Source organism: Epinephelus fuscoguttatus, linkage group LG24 (assembly GCF_011397635.1).
Source record: "Epinephelus fuscoguttatus linkage group LG24, E.fuscoguttatus.final_Chr_v1".
Lineage (NCBI taxonomy): Eukaryota > Metazoa > Chordata > Actinopteri > Perciformes > Serranidae > Epinephelus > Epinephelus fuscoguttatus.
The window spans coordinates 16375149-16397993 of record NC_064775.1 but is presented as its reverse complement, the minus strand read 5'-3'; the positions used below and the strand labels follow the sequence as shown (position 1 = coordinate 16397993).

The following is a 22845-nucleotide window of genomic DNA, read 5'->3' as shown; positions in this document are numbered from 1 at the left end:
AGCAAACTACATGTGGTAATACAGTTTAAATCCATGTCTGTGAAAACATGGATGCTTCACACACATCATCCCCCCTCGGCAGCACAGAGGATCTACACAATCAGCACAGTTTCAAGGTGGACACCCAAGACTAGTGTCACCAATTCAGTATCTGACCAAATGCAACCTCTTCCTTTTTTTGAGTCATGGTGTTGAATAATGGCAAGAAAAGTGTTGTATGCCAAATACTGTGATGTCAACCTTTGACCTTTTGGATATAAAATGTCAACACTTGATCAGTTTATCCTATTAGACTTAAACGTTTTATAATATTAGACTTATTTTTGTAAAATTTGTCATAATAAGCAAGCATGAATTCTTGAGTTCCAGCCTAAAACGTGTTTTAAGGTCAAAGTGACCAAGACCTTTGACCACAAATTCTTATCAGTTCATTGTTGAGGCCAAGTGGCAAGGTGATCTTGAGATATAACGTTCATGAGACTGGGGCAGACGGGCATATGGGCAGACGGACAGACAACCCAAAAACATAATGCCATTGGCCAAGGCTGTTGCCAGCGTCGAGGCATTTAAAGCAGCTGCAGCCTTTCAGAGGAACAATGAAAGTGTATTTCTAGATATACACCGATCAGCCAAAACATTAAAACCACTGATAGGTGAAGTAAATTACATTGATCATCTTGTTAGAATGCAGTGTTCTCCTGGGAAACATGGGGTACTGGCATTCCTGTGGATGCTACTTGACAGACACCACCCAGCCAAACACCACTGCGGACTAAGCAAACCCCCTCATGGCAACATCAATCCCCAATGGCAGGACAATGCACCATGCCACACTGCAAAAACTGCTCAGGAATGGCCAAATTCTCCAAATCCAAATCTAATCGAGCATCCTTGGGACATGCTGTTATATCATCTCGCAACCCACAGGACTCAAAGAATCTGCCGTGACAACCCTGGTGCCAGATGCCACGGGGCATCCCCAGACTTCCTTTGCCCATACCATCGCATGTCAGAGCTATGCCCAATCCATAGAGGCCCCACTGTGGATGGGCTGTACATCTGGGGTATTGGCATGTCCCACAGATGGTCAGTCAAATTGGAAACTGGGGAATTTGGAGACCAGGTCAATGCCTTGAGCTCTTTGTCACGTTCCTCAGGTCATTCCTGAGCAGTTTTTGCAGTGTGGCATGGCACATTGTCCTGCTGGCATCATGTTTTGTATATTAAAGAAATGTAAATTTAAATATAATTTGTATATCAATTACTTACCCCAAGGTTCCTTAAATTGGTGAAGCAAACTGTGAAATCCTCACATGCCTCCAGGGTGAACCAAGAATTCTAAAACAGACAATTCCTGACAAAGTCATAGGGGTTTGTGTTAAAAAACAGCTGAATTATATCAAAACATATAATCCAAGTTTAATTTATCCAGTCATATTCTTCTCCCACATGCATTTTCACTAAAAAACACATTTAAAAAAACTGTTTTAAATGTACTGTGCATACGACTGGATAAATGACACTTGGATTATACTGCACAAGTTGTGTGAGTTGTAAACAGGTACTGTGACATAGTTTTGCTGCTGTTAAAGGCGGACCCCTTTGTACTCCAGTTCATCAAGAATTTTCAGTTTTTGGATTCTTCGATCACGCTGGAGGCATGCAGGAAGTTTTCTTGACAAATTAAACTTCAACATGGGGTGAGAAATATTACTTTAATACACTTACAAATGACCTTATAGCTGCAGATTATATAGTATAATTCAGTGGCACCAGACAGATCAAGGCCACATACAGCCAATCAAATCACTGCTCATTAGTGTTGTATTTAATGACGGCCCACATTTATACACAGGGCAGAAATTTAAACGCAGTGCTTTTGTTCTTGCACCCATTTTTCAGAGGTTTAATACTTTGTTATGGACACAAAAGTAATGCGAGATCCTAAAAAAAGTTGTTTTTTAAGATCAAACCGCACATTTTAGAGTGACTTCAACAAAAGAAATGATGAATATGGTGCAATAGCAACACTGAATGAGTTGCTGAGTCGCTGCTTACTTTAAGGACTTCAGGGCTCAATGACACGACTACTAACTGTCAAACAGAAAACTCGACCAACAACTAGACACAATGCCCTCTTACATTTCTCTGCTTTTCAGTCTCATGTTTGCTTTTCTTCCTCAGATATCATTTGTAGACTGAGTTAAACACCATTGTCAAGAAAGAGAAATCAGGTCTTGTACGTGCTGTCAGCCTGGAACTAGATTCATCATGCGGGGGGGGAGGTGTTCATCACATCGCTCTGTGTTCAGCTGTAGAAACAGTCGAGATTAAAAAAACACTGACCCCCTATTGAGAAATGCAGAAAAACAAATAAGAATCAAAGAGCGTTTGATCGTCATGCACTGCAGCTGACCAAACAACTCGAACACAGTACCATTATCTTGTAAAGCACCATTTTTACTCGTAGGTTGTAACTCAATCTTCAAAAAACCTTGAAATTCATAATTTATCAACACAGTGCAGCATCAGGAAAAAGATTCAAAAATTAAAAAAAGAGGATTAAGGAGCTTTTCATCCACCAAATGTAATTTAATTGAATAAAAAATAAACATCTGATTAAAGTCAGTGTTTTTCTTTTTACAGCATTCAGACAGATTCACAGTTGCATTTAAGTATCTCAGCAATTATTTCAAAATCACAAAATTAAAAAATATCTATACATCCTGAATGTGGGTACATCTCCAAACGCAGTCGCTACTGTTGTGCCTATTGTATGAAACATTCTCTGGGATTAAAATCTAAAGGGCCACACCTGCTTTTTAAGTGAGCAAATGGATGTTAATTTAAAACCTACTTATGTTGGCTTTGTAGTTCCTTTTGCATCACTGCCTTCCTATGTCCTCTGCAGGACCAAGACAAATGCTTCCTGCTGTTTTTGATGAACCTAAAAACAGCCGTACTTGGCCGAAATATATCGTCACCCAGCATACTGCTGAAAATTAACACTAAAAATAAATTTTATGTTTAATATCCAAATTCAGTGATGTGCATTCAGACTAATAGTCAAATAAGCCTATGTCTGTGTAAATTACTTTCACATTGTATCCAAAGCAACACATTCTGCAGCCTGTTTCAATGTTTAAAATAAAGATAATTCAAAATATTCTGATGCTGCAGCTTCTAAATCACAAAGAGCGTTACAGCAATTCCAAGAACTGCTAAATATTTAATGACAATACATAACACTGCATAAAATCTGCAGTTTACAGTTTCAAATAAATGTATATCATCTGATAGCCTTCCTTATATCATTATAACAATGTGATATGAAAATTTGATTATCAATACAGAGAGGTAATTATACTGATCCGATCAATTTTTCTTTTCAAACATATTCAAACTGTAACATCACAATAGGAGTGTGAATGAACGAAATAAAAGTGATATCTGTCAAACCTGAAAACGCAGTCTGTTTTAAACTAATACTCAGTGATCACATAGTAATCATGGACCTTTATTTGAAGGGTAAATCACTGTCACTGAAACAGGACAGTTCAGCATGTTACAACTCAAAATCCTCCTTGTTCGTTTCCTGTACAAAATACAAACGAAAAACCCTCTGTCCATCGCATGAATGGTCCCTTTCTCTGTGTTTAAAGGGATAAGTCAGATTCTTGAAGTGGGGCTGTATGGGGGACTTCACAGTCAGTGTATTACCTACAGTAAATGTTTTATACTTCTGCATTGAATCGACACCGTACCTACAGCATAGGCTCCGCGTTGACATAGACTCTATGCCGTACCCCATGCTATAGCCTTTCACAGATGAGAAACAGTAAATTGTGAAGACAATAGAGCCCCCACAAAATAGGAATTTAAGTATTGTGTGCGATTTATCTTTTGGGAAATTTATACTTCGGGACTTATCCTGGCTTCATATGGGCAGAGGAAATCTCAGCTCGTCGCTAGGCTAATTTATGCAATGTAAAATGCCATAGGCTAATGCTAATAACGTTAGCATGTTATATTTCTTTGGAAAACGAGTTTAGTATAAGACAGTTGTTTTGTCGGAGAACTTAAACGAGTTTTGTAATGGAGTGTAATTTTGTAACCTTACCTTTGTTAAATGTGGCTGTTGTACCTGGCTTCATATAAGAAAAGTTCGCTAGCTGCTAGGCTAATTCATACAATGTAAAATGCCATAGGCTTGTGCTAATAACGTTAGCATGTTGTATTTGTGGGATAAATGTGTCCAGATAAAGACAAGTGCTTTGTCTGTGAATACTGCGAGTTATAGTGAAGCTGATTTGTGTACTTGTGCTTGACATTGTTGATATTAAGCCATGTTTGATGTGTGTTTTGAATCAACTAAACTTTAGAGTACTTCACAGTAACTGCAGAGTCACACAGACACAGCACCGCACAAGTATAAATGCTCACATCGGCATAGGCAAGGTCTGCTGCAAAAGTATAAATCCCGCTTGAGTTTGAAGAAGCAGACAGGAGTACTGTAAGAGAAGAGAAGCAATATAGTGCTGTGGATAGTGGCAGTCGATTAAAATGGTATTCAAGCCCCATTCACACAAGACTTGTAATAACTGGGACCTCTGGTAATTTGTAATAATTGGGGAGGTCATCCGTCTTAATCCCATGTGACTGCCGTGTCCGTAAAATGTCAAGTTTTTGTTGAGGTTTTTTGGTTTTCTCCACACCTCTTATGAGAATTATGGGTCCTGCATTGGCAATTAGAAATAAAAGTTTTGATAGCATTTTGGATGCAGGAGGTTCATCTCGCTAAGACTCAATCACAGAAGAAGCAAGCCGAAATCCATCAGACGAGCAAACACACAAACATTACTGCTTTTGTCAGTGGAGTCTGGTGGCTTTGAAAAGTCTGCTTCTCCAAACTGGGGGCGTGCCAACAACCATCTAATGTAGGTAATACACCATTTATGGATAAGTACATCATATAACCACAATTCAAAAACCTCTGCACTAACCCTTTAAGATGATTTGTCTCCATATGAAAGCACAGTACCACTTAGTGCTTTGTATTAAATAAAAAACGTAGACTTCTCTTCTCAGTTGCAGCAAACAATCTAATCATCAAAAGCCGTCGGGCACAAGACGCCCGTCTGACTCTTGTAGTGCAGGAGCTTTAGGTAGCAGAGGAGGCACTTGATTGAGGCTCAGCAGCTAACACTGAAACCACTCCGTCGACATCAGAGAATTAAAATTACTGATCCCGCTGAGTCTGAAGGTTCTTAATAGCAAAACTGGGATCTTAACAAGATACTGGCAGAAAACACTTGAAAGGCGATAAACCTTTCCTGTCATTATGCTTTGGCACTTTTGCCGTTTGACAAAGGCTGTGCCTCCGAATCTGCAGCCATGGGGCCGAGCTCTGTGGGCGCCGCCTGCTCATCAGCCCCGCCTCCTCCACTGTGCTGGTTTCTAAAGTGACGGATGAGGACCACAGCCGCACAGACAAAGTAGACGACAGTGAGAATGGTGAAGTAAACGAAGTACACCAGGAACTGTAAGTAAACCAAAAAAAAAAAAAAAACATCTTAAAATCAGATTTAAGACGTGTAAGACAAGTCAGTGAAAATCACAAAATACTAATGGTGGATGACAAAAGTCTGACCTTGCTGACATCAACAACATTAATCTTGTTATTACCAGAAAAACCTGAACTTGAAACATTTCTCAGATGAAGGTTTAAGCCCAGTTCACACAAGTTGAAACGGGCAGCTACATGCAATGCACCGTTCTGCAACGTTGTGAAAACCTGCACGTTCACACCAAGTGAAAGTAGATGAGACAGTGTATCATATCTATGCAACAACTGTATTTCTGTTCTGATTTGCAGCTTTTCAGACCTATCTTGTGGCTGAATACAATTTGTAGCTTCTTAAAATATGAATGAGGATAGAGATAGTGAGATACAGCTGCATTTTTAGTAGTGATGAAACGGTGGAAAACATAAAACGAGCATCAGATGGACTGTATTCTTCATAAATACGCCACAATTATATAAAGTACCAGCGCCAGCAGGTGAACACCCTGTCTGCGGTCATTTTGACTTGACCAGTGGACTTCAATACAAGCCGACTGGCTGTTGAAACACGTGATGTGCTTACGTTTTAAAACCACCCGCCAGCGATTTGACCAGCTGATTCGCATGTGACACCATCAACTGGCTTGAGTCAAGCTCAGACTGCCAATTCACACTTCTGCAACCTTTCTCTGCGACGTTCTAAAATGGTTTTGTCTCGGCATGAATCTTTGGATTGAACTGGGCTTTATATCAATAAATGTAATTTAAGAAGTTCCTCATTATTTCAAAACAAGAGGACTACATTCTGTTTCTTTAGGACAGTCTCAAATGAGGTTAAAAACGTTCACTAAAAGTGCATTTTTACCACTGACGTTCAGAATCTGATAACATTATGAAAAGGATCCCTACAGAAATAGACCTTTTCGTTAAGAGTAAGATGCTTTTTGTTAGACTAGAAACAGCCCCGAAATCGCCATCGTCCAACTCACCAGACTTTATTTAAATTAACAGTAATCTTTCCATAATGTTGTCAGACATCCAAAATGAAAATCTGAGCCTGTCAGTGGCAAAAACAAGCACTTTTAGTGGACATACTGTAAATTAATGGTACACAAATGCCCTGAGTGATTACACTGCAGCCTGTTTGGCGGCTGCCAGCTGAGGTGCTCCCGCTCAATACTGGACAAATTAAAAAAAAAAAAAAAAAATACTGATTACATTAGTCGCTAAGACACAAAAACATTTGAAAATGGTCCTTTGACTAATGACTGTTTTACCTGAGAGTGCACATCCAGCGCCAGGCCTCTCTTGTCAGAAAATATCAGGTTGATGACGCTCTTCAGTATGGTCCCCAAAAAGGTGTTGATACCAAACACTAAAGCACACAGCTCCTTGGTGAGTGATGAGGCTATCTGGAAACTATGGAGAGATGATAAAATGACGAAAGAGTGTGACGCTACGTGTTCAGGAAATTCAAAATGTATCTGTTGCAATCACACACTCACTGTGACTGTAACTTTCTCCTGCTCCACAGTTTCAACTCAGGATTAGGAATAAATGGTGTGTCTTGAACAGTTAAGTTTTGTAGCTTCATATTCAGACAGTAAATGGTATATTTCATTTGGCACTCACGTGGCAATAGGCACCAGAAACTGGTAGAAGCCTCTGAAGAGGACGTAGGCCACGTAGCAAACCCAAATGTTGTCTGTGGTGCCCATGAGGAGCAGCAGGCCTGCCTGCAGTGCTGTGATGACACCAATGACCAGCTCAGACCAGATGTTCCAACGGATTTTCACATAACCAGCACTGAAAGCAGTCAGCGCACCTGCAGAAACATAGACATCGATCATAACTCTATGCATCTGGGTTGATTTAAACAAGCAGCCTATACCTAAGAACTACTCTGTGTTTTATTCCATTCTTTTATCTCTCATCTTTTGCTTCTGTCATACTATCATGGTGGAAATTGTGTCATTTCACCACAAAAACAGTGTGTACAGTCCTATTTTAATTAACCTATTAATTTTACGATAAAAGGATCTAATGTTAGTATATAGTTTACTGTTATTTTCAAGAAATGTCGAAGAACTACGTAACTGACACCACTTTTAAAGGACAATCATTTACCTACTATATTCTGTTTTACAACATCGCTTTTACCACTTGCACATGACGTCAAGGTAATTTAAACCAACTGCTATGTGCTTTTCAGCTGATTAAAAGGGCAATGACTGATAACTAAACCTGATGTGATCACTTATCAGAATAAAGACGGAAGATCAATTATTCAACCTCATGACTACATGTGACAGAAGTCCACAGTCAGTTAAAGAGTAAGTTCATTATTTTTGAACCTAGATTTTATTTTGCCATGTTTCTGTGTCTAAGTGACTAATGGAAACAGGGTTGCTTGTTTTTGTCACTGATAGGCTCAGATTATTTTTGCTCAGTGTCTGACAATATTATGAAAATAATCCCTATAGAGATAGACCTTTTCGTTAAGAAATAAGACCCTTTTAATTTACTGGAAACAACCCTGAAATTACCATCGCCAAACCCACCAAATTCCATTTAAATAAACAGTAATTTCATCATCTTAAAACACACTTCATTCCAAGTAAACAGAAACCCTCAATTCACTCGGTTCAATGTGAAAATATGCTGGCTCTAAACGTGACAAAATTAATGTTTTTGAAAATGGAGTCTGGTGTGTTTGACAATGGAGATTTCAAGGCTGTTTGCAGTTTAACAAAAAGGATCTTACTCTTTAACAAAAAGGTTTGTCTCTGTAGGGATCTTTTCCATGATGCTGTCAAATATTTAAAATAATAATAATTTGAGCCTGTCAGTGGCAAAAACAACCTTTAGTGGACAAACATTGACAGTGGATGGTGCACAAACACCCAGAGTTACATCTAAATTTAGATTGCAAGCTGGGGTTGCATGCCATCATGAATAAAAGCATTGGACTGTGAAACTGAAACCTGACTGCTTTATGAGCACTGAGAAACAGGTCTTCCTATAAAAGTATTATAGCTCCAGAAATGTCTCACTCAGCAAGGTAGAAGCTGCCTCCACGGCTCCATTGTAATGGTCCTTGCTCTCCGTTGGTGGGTAGACTTTGTTCCACAGGATGTGAACGTAGAACAGTACCAGGTAGTACCCTGTGGAGTTGAAAATCCACCACAGGGACCATAGCCTCAGGTTGGGCCTCCTCACCACATTCCCAACCTCCAGCAGCATCTGTACAAAGATAGAATCCTTCCAGCGCGATGCAGAGCACAGCAATGCTGCCGAGGACGGGCTGCTCTCTTTTGGGTTCATTTTGTCCAGCTCTGATTTGGTGGCTACTCCTGCCACTTCCTTTTGCTCTTTATTCAGCGTCCGGTTGAAAAACAGTGAGCGTTTAGGCCACGGCAGGCACAGTGAGAGAGTCAGACCAAAGCTGACGAAACCCAAAGACAGAGCGCAGAGGGTGCGGAAGCTTATTTTGATCAAGGAAACGCACACCTGGCCCAGCACTGAGCTGGTGAACACCCCCAAGAGGACTGAGGAGCGTGAGTATCCAGCCACACGCTGGTAGAGACTTGGACTGACCAGGGAGAAAATGTAGGAGGAGTAGGCCACGCGGCAGGCCATGGTGATGCCGTAGAAGAACTCCATGAACTGCATCTCAAGGAGGGTGGTGCCCAGGAGCAGAATGAGCCAGATGACCACCTGGCTGACGCCCTGGATGACCAGAACTGGCTTGTAGCGCAGAAGATCTGTCAGCAGGAAGGCTGGTACCAGCACGGCCATGTAGGAGTACGTCAGCACAGGAGTGATCTCATTGGTCACCTGGAAATGACAGTAAAGTCATGAGTGAGGTGCACGAAAGCTCCAGTGTTAGTTCACAACATGTAGCTCTGCTGGAAGGACACTTAGTGCCTCAAGTGTAATTCAGTTTTAGAGTTAATCGACTTTCCTCTAAATTTCCAAGATCTCAATCTTATTGAGCATCTGTGGGACGTGCTGGTGCCGCACCAGAGGTCCTACATCCACGCCTCAAAAGGTAAGAGCCAAGTCCAATCCAGAGTGGGGGCCCTGACCTGTTGAGGCGTGGACATAGGACCTTTGGTGGTGACCTGTAGTGTCTGGCATCAGAGTATTGGTGGTGGATCCTTTGAGTCTTGTGGGTTGCGAGGTGGGCTACCGGCACCTCCCACTGATGCATGATCAGATTGGGCTCTGGGTAATTTGGAAGCAACGTAGACACCTTGAGCTCTTTGTCACGTCCCTAAGGCCGGTTTTTAGGTAAGGCATGGCACACTGTCCTGCTGGGGGGCCACTGCCACGTCAACACGTCAAGTGGCATACACATGAATACCAGGACCCAAGGCTTCCCAGCAAAACATTGCATTTGATTGTACCAAGATAATAAATGTTGTTCACTTTATCTGTCAGTGGTTTTGATGTTGTGACCTTCACATGACTGGGATCAATTTTAATGCTGCTACCATCATTTTTGATTTTGACTAATACATATGCAAAATCATTTGTAAAATCGATTTCTATTTAAATCTGCAACAATTAGACAATAAACATCCTTTTTTTAAAATATATCAACTGATCATTTGTCATTTTTCAAGCCAAAGAATGCCAAAGTGTCCAAAAAATGGCGGCTTGTTAAATATGAAGATTTCCTGCTTTTATCTGATTTACATTATTGCACGCACACACACACACACACACACACACACACATATATATATATATATATATATATGTAGGGCCGAACCATTTAAAATATCTAGTTAACCGGTAACCGAATATATTCGGCCGAATATTGCAAAAAAACACACATTCGGTATTCGGTGGAATAAGTTAAAAGCAAGGCCGAATAACAGCGCCGTTTTGATAACGCAATCAAACAGCATGCCGTGACGGCCGGAATAAAATGTCGGTAGTGTGGCGATCCGTCCGTCACAGCACTCGCATTTGCGACTAAAAATAGTTTTGAGCGAGCAAAATAGGCTTAAATCATTCAACACGCTGTGCGAGCAGCCTGCAGATTTCAACCAGCAGCAGAAACAAAAGGCGAATCCCATCAGTTGTGGGTTGAACGGGGGTCACAGACACAGACAGTAACGTTAATGTATTCCTGTCAAATACGGCGGCCATCGGCTTACCGGGCGACGGAGAAGTCGGTTCCAATAATATCCTCTTCTTGGTGTCATGACTGCCCAGAAGTACCTGAACAGCCGAGCCAGCCGAACACAGGTATGTGATGTGTCAGAGGAGAAACGAGCCGTTCACATTTCTGTCTTTGTTCAGTAACGGTCCACAAACCTCACCGCACTTTAGGGACTGTTCATTACTTATGAAGGGACTTGTCAGGGGAGGAGGGTGGCTGGTTGATTCTTATTTTATTCATTTATTTTATTTTGATCCCCCCTATGTTAATCACTTATTGATGCTGTTTTTGAAGTATGAATAAGTCAATAAGTAATTTATTCCATTGAAATATCATTGATGTATTATAGAAAAGTGATTTATCTTTTCATAAATGACAAAAGGCACATCTGCCTCATTTTCTCTGTGGTATCATGATACTACTCAGAACCATGATATTTTCATTGGTATCGCACAGTGGGTCCCAATTTTGGTACAGTGACAACACTAATCTGGAGGGGGTTCATCTGCAAAAACTAATGAAAAACTAAACAATGATATTCGGTATTCGGTACTCGGTATTCGGCCAAGCGTTTAATAATATTCGGCTTCGGCTTCGGCCACAAATTTTAATTTTGGTGCATCCCTACTTTGGTTTCAGGGTAAAATACGAAGATGGAAATAAACAAGTGGACAAGACAAAAGCAGTGTGCCGACACTGCAGAACAGCGGTCGGGTATGTACTTGGAAACACGTCTAACATGCTAACGCATCTAAAGCGACACCACCTGAGTTTGAACGTTAAAAAAAGCAATATCTGGTGCAAACTACGATATCGTCGTCATTTAAAAAGAAAGAGCGTTTCCCTGACCACTGCGCTAAAGAAATAACCAACGCCATTGGAGTTGAGTAAAATTGTTTAAGCTGCACTTTAGATATTGAAGAATGTTTTGTTTACTGCACTTTAACAAAGTGGGAAAGCTAAGTAAGTTCCCTAGTAAAACTGAATCTGAGCAGGCTTTAAAGCTGGCCAGCTGCACTATACTTTTTATTTTAAGTGAGTAAAACTGTTTAAGCAGAAATTTATATTTATATTTTTCATTCAAAAAATGTGTTAAAAAAACAGCAGGATTTTATATATATTTGTTTCATTCAAAAATTGGGTAAAAAGAGTTAACTGCTGTGGTGGTATGTTTTAATAAGGTTACCAATAAGTAAAAGATATTTACATACGGTAAATACGGTACATACCGAACCGTGATTTTTGTGTACCGTTAAACCCCTAATATATATATATATAATATCTGGTGTTTCTGACTGTTGGTAAAACAAAACAAGACATTGGAAGACGCGACTGGATTGTTTTTACACTATTTTCTGACATTTTATCAACTTAACAATTAGCCAATGAATCGAGAAAATAATTTGCAGATTAATCGCTAATGAAAATGATAGTTACAATCCTAATAACTGATGCAATTTAATTTACTGTATGTATCCTGACAGTTCTGCACTACATTAGAACAAACTCTTCACACATGTCAAACACAAATCCAAACAGCATGTCAGTTTCAATTATATGCTTGTTTGACAACAAGTCTGACAACTGAATTTTAAAAATAGAACATGATATGAAATCCCAGGATTAAACTCAAAACACATTTGATTTCAACATAGTGAAACTGGTTCAACTGGAAGAAGTACAAAATCTCTCTGTCAGAGAGAGCCTGTCTGACTTTGATAAGACCGGGTTCAGCTTTAGGTTGTATACACTGCTGGGCTACACATGTAACTAAATAACTTAAATCAGGAGCAACTTGTTCCCTTGGATTTAGTAAATACAGGACTTTGCCGGGTATGGCGGTGACACCAGGGTTTGAAATTATCACCAGCCACCAGCCAACTGCTGGGAAAATATGTAAGTGGCTGCTAGATTTGCTTCACTCACCAGTTGGAAGAAAAATGGTTATCTATTGAGTGTCTAGCAGATTTATGTCCAACTCTGAGCAACACTGTTTCAGATATAAACAAACATTAAGGTGAAATGTGTCCGCAAGAGGTGACTGAGCTGCAAAACTGCCATTCTAATCTCGCAAAGGGTGTTTTCCACACACCCTTGTATCTATTTTGACAGATGCTGAAAATATGTAACATTTTCTCCTGACTTTTTGACAGGAAATCAACTTTTACTGCAAGGTCACAGTTAATTCAGAAAAAAGAAACTAGCTAACAAAATGTACAAATCATAGTCCACTGATGATTTATTAGCCATTCCTTTCTTGTAAACTTTACATGTATCTATTGCACTCACTGACCCACTTTGGAGGAATGTGAACTTTGACCACAGTAAGATGGATCAGCAGACTCCCCACCGGGCATTCATTAATTCTACTGTGTAATGAGTGCTTGACTGCATGTAGAAAAACTTATGAAAGAGTCTGACAGGTTTACTCTGGACTCTCTGGACAGTTTTTTGTGTATGAACCTGGGGTACAACTCTGCAAAACAATGACAGGAATGATGTTCATTTAAGGCTTTTTTGGTCAATATTTACCGTCACTGCACAAAGACAAATGCAGCCTGAGGACAGCACTGACCTCTTTCCTGGTGAAGTTCTTCTCATTGCTGAGTAGATACGGTGTAATGAATGGCTCCCCAGGCTTTACCGACGACATGAACCCATAGAAACACAAGAATATTACAGCCCACTTCCACTTTCTGGGCTCCTTGGTTTCCTCTGGGGGACCTTCGGAGGGAGACAGGCCCTCAGAGGCAGAGATAGCCATCTCTATGTCTCCATCTTCATGTCCTGCGCTGTCTTCAGATGTAAGCGCCTTCACGTCCATCTCTTTCTCCTCTTCTGATCTGTCCCCACTTCCTGCTGTGTCATCTGCAACCATTGTGTGTCAGCTGGACAACTCTGTGAGGCAGAGTCAAACTTTTTCTGCTGTGTCAAATCACCATGTGAGGATTTGTTTTGACGTTGAAAAGCTTCCTATTTGAGACGAGGAAACAAATGTTGACAACCAAACAGTTTCAATCAAGCTGTCTCTCTGTGCATGGGGACACTGAAATGGTATAAATGAACCATTTAACAGGATGATGACAATTTGGTTAAAATGCTACATGCTGTTGTTTGCATGTAAGAGAAACTGTTGACCTTTGCTCCATTCCACACCGTTACATATCCCGACAGCAAGCTATCCTGCAGTTAGGTTTCGTGTCATTGTTAAACCTGAAAAGACAACAATGTCGTCAGTTAGTATCAGACTGTTTTGACACTGTGCAGACAGCTGACAGTAGAGCGCAGCTGTGTTGTTTTGGTGTGTGAGTTGCCAAGTCTCCAATATCATGGAACTAGATGTCACTCAGCTTGTGGTGCTCAACGCGCCAAAAAATGTCGTTTTAAAAACTCAACAGCAATGTCTCTTTCCAGGAAACATGATCCGGTTACTCGAGATAATCCACAGACCTTGTTGTGAGCAGTTTCTTGTACGAACTATTTTCTTTCTCCCAAAAAACACCCGCTCACTGGATCACTGTGCAGAAGAAAGCATGCAGGTATTCACAGACGTGACGCTCGTGCTCATGATAGCACAAGATGTAAACAATGTCCTCCCTGGCTGTGATGTAATGGTAAGCTGGGCTCAGACTACTGGAATCCTGCACAGGAATCCTGATCCTAATCCTAAATTCAAACTGATTTTTAAATTTGGTTGCATCAAGCACAGTAGGAAAAACTTCACAGAAGTTCTCCTCTCTAATCTCAAACATACACACACTACAAGAATTGACAAAATGGTGCATGACACACTACAGGATATTCTTAATATTATTATGCCAGAGGGAGCCGTTACCACCTCATGTGATCCTGTGGGGAAGCTGATGTACACAAAAAGGGGACTGACCTGATGTGACAACTTGCTGTGATGTTAACAATGCTTTGCAATAAGATAAAACAGAAGCAGAAGGCTAAACGAGTCTTTATGAGAAAAATGGTTGGGGAGATGAGGTCAACACTGGTTGTCTATTCTTCACCAAGAAGAAGTGACATTTTAACCTTCAGTTTCAATATCTGTCAGCAGTAGAACTGTAGCTAACGTTAGCCACAAGGGCTAGAATGTTTACTGCAGTTTGGCAACACTGTCAGCTGTTCTGTATTGATGAAATAATGATTATAATCATCCAGATTTTAAATCCTGAATACCAAAAATGCTTAAAATCAGGGCAACCATGATGATCCTGTGAGCAACTTGGACTGGATCTGTAAACGTTACACGTAGTAGTGATTCAGGGATAAATCAGCCCAAAACTCTTGTAGTCTTGGCCTGGCTTAACTAGCTCATTGGTGCTAGGTCAGTAGATGTTGCTCACAACAAGATCTGTGGATTATCTTGAGTAACCGGGTCATGATTTCTGGAAAGAGACATTGTTGCTGTGTTTTTCAAATCTGTTTTTTGGCACTTTGAGCACATCAAGCAGCTGAGTGCCATCTAGTTCCATTATACTGGAGAGGAGGCAGACATCTCTACTGTCGATATCTGCAACACTCTGCAACTCACACCAAAACAATCTAGATTGATAAATAGCACTGCAGGTAAGAGGAAAAATATGTATATTTGGTTTCAGGATCTATGTCTTTAATTCAAACATGGTTACAATTAGGGCTGCCATGATTAGTCGACTAATTGATCATTAATCGACTATTAAAATAATCGGTGACTATTTTAGTAGCTATTTTTCATAGAAAAGCACTATAAAAGTACTCCAAAATACTCTTACTGCAGCTTCTTACATTCAAATATTGGCAGCTTCCAAACTCTCCCGTGACAGTGAACTAAAACCCTTTGGCGTGAGTACGAAACAAGACATTAGATGACATAATTTTGGGGTTTGGACGAGACAGACCAACATTTTAACACATTTTTTGATTAAATGATTAGTCGACTAATCGAAGAAATAGTCGACAATGAAAATAATCGTTAGTAGCAGCCCTAGCTACAATTAATCATTATTACTATAATTCCGTGGCTTATTTTTTCCATAAATCAACTGTTTCGGTGTGGAAATAGTGATGAAAAATGCCTGTCACAAGTTCCTAGAGTCCAAGCAGATGTCCTCTAATAGCTTGGTTATTTAGGTAAGCAGCCAAAAATCCAAAACTACTTATAGAGTAGTAGGAAGACCAGCAAACAAGTGAGATAATCTGCTACACAACACAGGGACATGCTTGGGTTCATCAAGGGTTCCCACTTATATTTTCACTTTAAATTCTAATAACAAATAATGCATTTATTCTGCCTAAGTAGAGATACTTTCTAATGAGTCATATGTATGTGAAACACAGTGTTCCCCAGTTGAACTGACTGCATGGTCTCAGTTACGTGTCAAGAATTTTTAGGGGGAAATGCAAACAAGTTGCACAAGCCATTCACCGGGTAACACAGTGCGTTAGCCTGCCAGAGATTCACTCACTGTTACTTTAGCTGCTAATGTGCTAAACCTGGCTGCTGGCTTGTATGCGTGTCACAACGAGTCAGACGTGCGTGAAATCACGTTAAGGCATAATTTATAACACATGTACTAAATTATAGCTAGCTAGTAAGCTAGCGTACGTTCTGTAGGTACAAAAACAAAGCACTCTTGTAAGATAGCTTTTGTTGGCACAAATAAAAAACCTAATATTTAAGGCAAGTCCCTGCCAGTCACTGTAAGCAACAACAAGCTAGCTTTCTATTGGGAAATAGCCGTTTGGTTGTTTGTAATTTCAGGGTATAAGAAACTGAGTAAACGTTACATACCTCGTGTGCTGTGCTCCATCTGAAGCTTCAGCGCGAGAAGGCTTTCCCAGTTATTTTCACATCGCGGTGGCTTCTGGGAAATGTAGTTCTGCAGTTTTACTGCTGCGACACAGCAGGTAAAAACTTTAATGAACAAAACAACAAGAAATGTAAAAAGGAATCTCTTTTAAGTTTTTTTTTTTTCATGTTTAATAAAATCCGAGACAAGTTAAAGACGATAAAGTTCCAGAAATTAATGTTTAATTTCACATTTTTGTAGGCGATTTTTGGGAGAGGTTTGCCCGCCATCTGCTGGACAAATCATAGTGCAACGACTAATACAAATTATTCTGATAATTATTCTAAAAGCAGTTATTATAAAAGTAATGCAGATTTGTGTTGTAATATGATATTAAATGCATAACACGCTGTATAATATTATAATTAGCCTAAGTGATATGATGTGTTCTGGGAAAAAAATAAAAAAGTAATAAAGGGACAATTCATCCCAAAATAAAAATAAAAACAGATTTTTCCTCTTACCTGTAGTGCTACTTAATAGTCGAGATAGTTCTGGTGTGAGTTGCCAAGTGTTGGAGATATGGGCCATGGCAACTCGCATCTGAAAACCTGCTCCAACACATAATTGTTGTAAGTCGACTGTGTATAAGCTAAAAAGAAGCAGACCAAGAAATCAGATGTAGCAATTTGGATAACAAAAAAAGAGTTTGCAATAATATTCGAACATTTCTGTTAATCCTGCTGGTCCACACATAGATGCAGTAAAACATATGACATTTTTAAAGAAATTTTACTTAAATGATATGTAAATATATTTTCTACATGTAGTTGAGGCAGCTGTACATGCTGCAGTGTTGCTCCCTTTACAAGCATCAAAATGATCAAAAGTTAATGGCAAAACAGTCTCACCACAAGGTACATTAGTGGTACCAGACATAGCACTAATTCTTAAGCAGATGCAGTTTGGTTAGTTCATTCTTGTCCTTCTAAATTTCTGTTTTCAAAGTCAAGAGTGAACTCTTTATCTTGATTATGAAAAGCAGATGTGCAAAATTGCTTGGCATCCATTTCAAGCATCAGATACTACGTTATCTTTTGCAGCTTTGTCACATATGTTTGTATTTTGTTAAGCCAAGAACACAAAAGATTATTTCCACATGATGAGTTCTTAATATTTTATTGGTTAGAAAGACCCTGTGAACACTAACCAACCACTGGTCTACACAATTAAAGCAGTCAGTGTAGGAAGGATTGCAAAGCCTTTTATTTGTAATGATGAACAGTATTTACAGCGTATACAAACCTTATAGGGAATATAAATAAACACAGAAACATCAGCAGGATGATAGAAGTACTGACATAGTGAAGGGTTGAATTCCTCCTGTGTATTTAAAATACATGTCCTCCAAGATAACATTGAAATCATATCCTAAATCCAAATGTCGGTCCACTCTTCAGCAAGAAAAATGGAAATCAATACAAAAAATGAACATAGTTTTGATTGGCTTTGAGGGTTACAGCTGTCCATAGTGGATGCAGACAACAGTAAATTCAATAGATGGCAGCAGTGCACCACAAATTAAAAGCAGAGAATGTGTGACACTCAATATATTACAGATTTTCAGACTTCAGATGGAAATTACTTCCTCTCTGATTTAGGGTTAGGGTTAGGCTAACCCCTAACCCCTAACCCTAACCCTTAGTGAGAGACAAGGGACAATAAAAAATGCTAAACATTATTTTTTAAAGTCCACTGAGGCTTCAGAGAACAGTTCCGTTGCTCTCTGAGGTCTGAGATGTTGACCTGCTGATCTTTGACACCGACACCCTCTCCTGTCGGGATTTCCTCTGAAGAAGTCGCATCATATTGTTCCTGAACTTCTCTCCCACAAAGGCATAGAGGACCGGGTTGATGCAGCTGTGGAACAAGGCCAGGCTGTAGGTTATAACCAAAGCCAAGTTCATTGATCTCCTGAAAGCACAGTCAAACGGTATCAGATCAGCTCTCAGGAGTGTGTCCACCATCATGGTTATGTGGTACGGCGTCCAGCACAGCAGAAACACAATCACCACAGCTATGATCACCTTCATGGCGCGGTGCTTCTGGAACCCGCGAGTGTGCAGCAGCCTTGCGATGGTGATGCTGTAGCAGGTTATCATGACAATCAGAGGAAGCATGAAACCAAAAATATGGCGGAACCCGCGAGTGGCACTCCTCCACGAGGAGGCACTGCCGATGTCAAAGCTTTCAGAGCAAATCATCCTCTCTTTGTCAGGGTCTGGCTTGAAAGCATCGTTGAAAAGTGCAGGCAGAGCGAGGGCCCAACCAAAGGCCCACACTGCTGCACACAGGAGCCGGCTGCACATCCTCTGACGAGTCCTTAGACTCTCGCTGGCGTGCACGATCACAAGATAACGATCGATGCTAATGCAGGCCAGGAAGAGAATGCTGGTGTAGAAGTTTGCTTCGATGATGAGGCTGAGGAGCTTGCACATGAAGTCTCCAAAGATCCATCCATTAGTGAGTGCTACAGCCCAGAACGGGATGGTTAGGGCCATCAGACCATCTGCAATTGTCAGGTGAAACAAGTACACATCCGATGAAGTCAGGGCCTGTCTGCTAGTGCCGATCACCAACCCCACTAGCAGGTTCCCTGTTATTGCCAGGAAAAAGATGACTATGAGGACGAGACACAGCGTCACAGCTGCTGTAGGAGCCAGCGGTTTTATCTCACATGGTATCATCTTTGGATCCGGAACATAGGGTGTTTGATTGTCGTGGATGGTATCATTCAAATAATCATAGTCAAAGGTGAAGATGATTGACTTGGCTATGGATGGAAAACAGATTGATATATATACATTATTACATTACTAAAACACTGATTTAACCTCTGACATTAAGATAACTGAAGCTGCAGAAGCTGCTCTATGTGCTGCCACCTCTGTTGCTCAGGATTGACACCGTAAAACATTTCTGGCATTAAACAAAATTAGACTTTAAAAGATGGAAAAGGACTGCAAGAGAATGCATATTACTTTTCAAGCTTTAAAAAAATTCAGCCCAGTCACCAGAAGAAAATGTTGGCATTGTACATTTATGCAAACCTCGAATACGCTACATTTGTAGTTTCAACCCTATCATATCAAATTTTCTAAAATAGGAGGTGACTTTGTCATCAGTATGCAGAGGGCATGTGCATGTGACATCGCTGCTTTTCCTTCCTCGATAGTGCCATGAAGACGGCTTCTCTGGCCGTGACTGTGCCATCAAAACTGTGTTTTCATACCCAGACTCGATGGGCACAACCAAATGGTTTTTTTGCCCAAATCTAACCACAAACTAACCACAGTTAAGTGTTGAGTTTCAACAAAGTTTCAACAAAGCGAGAACCTCCAGAGCTGAAAAATGAAAACTGCAGTTCCTTGAATGGCCACTTGAGGCTGGCTTCAGAAGCCAGTCAGTCCTCATAGACCCCCATTAAAAATGCCAAACTTTACAGGTGAAATAAACATATTTACAGCCTGGTACGATAAATGGTTTAAGTCTGTGTAGATAGTTTTCCATTCGTGACAACTGTGCCAGGGGCAAATTGCTATATAACATACCCTTTTAAATTTTTATCAAGGCTCAAAGTTACACCTAATCAAGGGTGTGGTCGCTTTGAGTGTCTGCAAGGTGTCACCACATCCTGTGAGTTAGATCTTTCCGTTGCTCCTCTACAGCTCCACCCTCCCGTCTAAATCTGGTCACCTCTGACTCCAAAAACCACGTCAATGTGGCTTCAACATAACAACATACAAATGTAACAAATCCGTGGTTTGCAGAAATGTACAATGGAAACATTTTTCTGGCAACTGATTTAAAAAATTACAATCAGCTATTTCCCACAATTTGCGGTTGCCTGATTGGCATTATTCAGCTTTAAAGCAAGCCTGAGCGAATATTACTGAACAGCAGCTTCTGTGGCTACAAGTGACAGATAGTAAATACTAAAATACAGAGACACAGTAGTACCGAAAGTTTGCTAATATTAGCTTACATTAGCCACGATAAGGGCTGTAGGGTGCATTTGAATTCAACTTAAGGTTATTTTGTTTTTTTCATCATTTCCACCTATGAGAATGAACTACTTCAGACACTCACCTGCCATTATGTAGCTTTCAAAGAAGACAACAGCTCAACACCCAAATGAATCTGTGCCAATGAGCATCTCTTTAAGTGTGACATATGTGTTTTGTGGAGTTTTTTTTTTTGAGAGTTGACCCAATATCCTGTTCCTTTTCACAATACATTACTGCATGTGCCTGCGTCATCACATGTTTTTGCTGCAATATGTCTTTTTAACAAAGGACATCCTGAGGTATTAACATTAAATGATGAGACTCATAGGAATACATGCTTGGTCTACCAAAGCTGATACAAAAACACAGAAAATAAATAACCACAAAATAAAACCAGAGATGAAAATCTTATCCAGCTTCTAAAAAAATCAAAATTCAATTTAAACAAGTAGAAATTATTCTTGAATTGGACTGATCATATCTGGAAGACATGGAGTTGTAAGTAGACAATGCTTAATAAGGGAATAACATAATGATGAAATAATAACTGTGCCCTCAGGCTTATGGCAACATGCCACAGAAACTGCAATAAAATAAATGAGAACATGTCAAATTAAAGTGTTTGCATTGTTTTTAACGTCTGAACAGTCCAGTGGAGAAGTATGTGACCGACACTCGTTCTCATTTGTTGTGCAAAGGACAGGGGCTGTGACCAAGGTAACGATGTAGAAATGTTTGCATCACAGAGGCTAGAAACAATCCTACACAGCCACCTCTGGAATCTAATTCTACAATACAATATCACACTCATGAGAGGAGCATAGGTTATTTGACAAATAACCCAGCCAGCACAGTGTGTGGTGTGTGTGTGTCAAAGTGTCTCCCCTGTACTGTCCAACCAGTCAGGAAACCCAAGCAGGAAAAACACACATCATAATGTGCAGGAACAAATGTTGATTATTCAAATGTCAATTATGAATAAAGCTTTGAGCTATTGAGTGGAGATCCGATACAGTGAACATAATTTCTTTTTGTCCTACATGCATGTTTTGGAGCAACCAGTTCTAATTCGCAAGACGTCCACATTAACATGTAATGGGACCCTGTTGCAAGCCATTGGGTAACCTGGGGTGTGTTCTAAGGTGTTTTACCACACTTTCTGGAAATGAAATATTTTGTTCTTACTCTTGCCATTGCAAAAGTCCAGTATCACTCCCCTGTTTTGCTCCCACAATGTGTCTACTGTCCAAAAATAACCAGTTAGCAGGTATACTGGTTTTATGAAGTTAAGATCAAGTGAGCAAGCAAAGGAACAATGATAACCACACGTTGGTAATGACAGGGGACCACACTGATAGAAGGGCCACACTCACACGCTCCTCCTCTCGATCTTCGAGCTAAATGTGTATCCAGACAGAGAGGTATCTCCTCTACCTCCCCTTTGTCTCCATAAATCACTTCATTCAGGGTCTGAGAGCTACAATGCACAATTATCAACATAGCAGCTTGTTGCATCACTGACGTCGTCCCTACAGCTGTCACATAACACAGACATAAAGTCTCCACATCACTAAACAACAGTATTGTAGGTCTCAGCCTCCATCAGGAAGCGTGGAAGTCCCCTGACAAGACTGGCCTGTTTTTAGTTTCTGGTTACTTTGGTAAACACAGTTTGGATCAACAGTACTCAGAAAATAAACTGAAGGGGAAAAAAAACACTGAAAATGGCAGAAAAAAGCAGAAGCAAGTTACTGTCAGTGATGTCTTTGTGTTTCATCCTGTCTTTCGTTTTTGCTGTTTTGTTCAGAGTCCTGGGTGAAAACTTAAATATTAATTCAGATTTATTTAACAAAGAATTCATGTTTTACCGCTTAAATTACATAATTCCTCTAAAAACTTTCGTTCTTGAGTTAGTGATAAAAAACCATGGCTATATAAGTCAACAACAACAGAGTGAAACTTGGCACAGGTATGAATCTTCTTGGGAGCAAAGATAGATACAGCCCCCTTCTCGTGAAGCGCCTGACTGACATCAGACACTGTTGTTTTTCAGTTCTTTCATCCTGTTCCAGCGAAGAGGAAATCATACACTTTTTGGCAGGGCGATTTTCATCTGTCATTCCCTGAAGTGCTGAAAACATTGCAGAGAAGTTCATTGTCTCATCAACATGTTTGTTTCTAAAGTCACGCTCGAAACTGGGGACGATTTCTGCGAATGATAAGACTGTAATCCCTTTAAAATTCCAGCTATGCTTGGAATTTAGT

At 40.1% G+C, this 22845-nt stretch overlaps 2 protein-coding genes across 4 annotated transcripts; both read right to left on the bottom strand.

The window, feature by feature from the left end:
* Positions 1 to 2571: 2571 nt before the first annotated feature.
* slc19a1 (solute carrier family 19 member 1) lies at positions 2572 to 16605 on the bottom strand. 3 transcript variants are annotated; one of them, XM_049569869.1, is made up of 7 exons: positions 16516 to 16605; positions 13875 to 13949; positions 13312 to 13709; positions 8617 to 9400; positions 7196 to 7388; positions 6841 to 6982; positions 2572 to 5540 (listed from the first exon to the last, which is right to left on the bottom strand). In XM_049569869.1, exons 3-7 carry the CDS (start codon positions 13612 to 13614, stop codon positions 5340 to 5342), a joined length of 1623 nt encoding a protein of 540 aa, XP_049425826.1. In that variant the 5' UTR covers positions 13615 to 13709; positions 13875 to 13949; positions 16516 to 16605; the 3' UTR covers positions 2572 to 5339. The 3 variants fall into 3 exon arrangements, with proteins under 3 accessions (XP_049425826.1, XP_049425825.1, XP_049425827.1); XM_049569868.1 differs by having other exon boundaries at positions 13312 to 13949; XM_049569870.1 differs by lacking the exon at positions 13875 to 13949 and having other exon boundaries at positions 16516 to 16534.
* Positions 16606 to 17757: 1152 nt separating this feature from the next.
* Positions 17758 to 20723, bottom strand: LOC125884738 (C-X-C chemokine receptor type 1-like). Its single transcript, XM_049569880.1, has 2 exons — positions 20663 to 20723; positions 17758 to 19346 (listed from the first exon to the last, which is right to left on the bottom strand). The coding sequence occupies exons 1-2, from the start codon at positions 20667 to 20669 to the stop codon at positions 18277 to 18279; spliced, it is 1077 nt and encodes a 358-aa protein (XP_049425837.1). The 5' UTR covers positions 20670 to 20723; the 3' UTR covers positions 17758 to 18276.
* Between the last annotated feature and the right edge of the window lie 2122 nt (positions 20724 to 22845).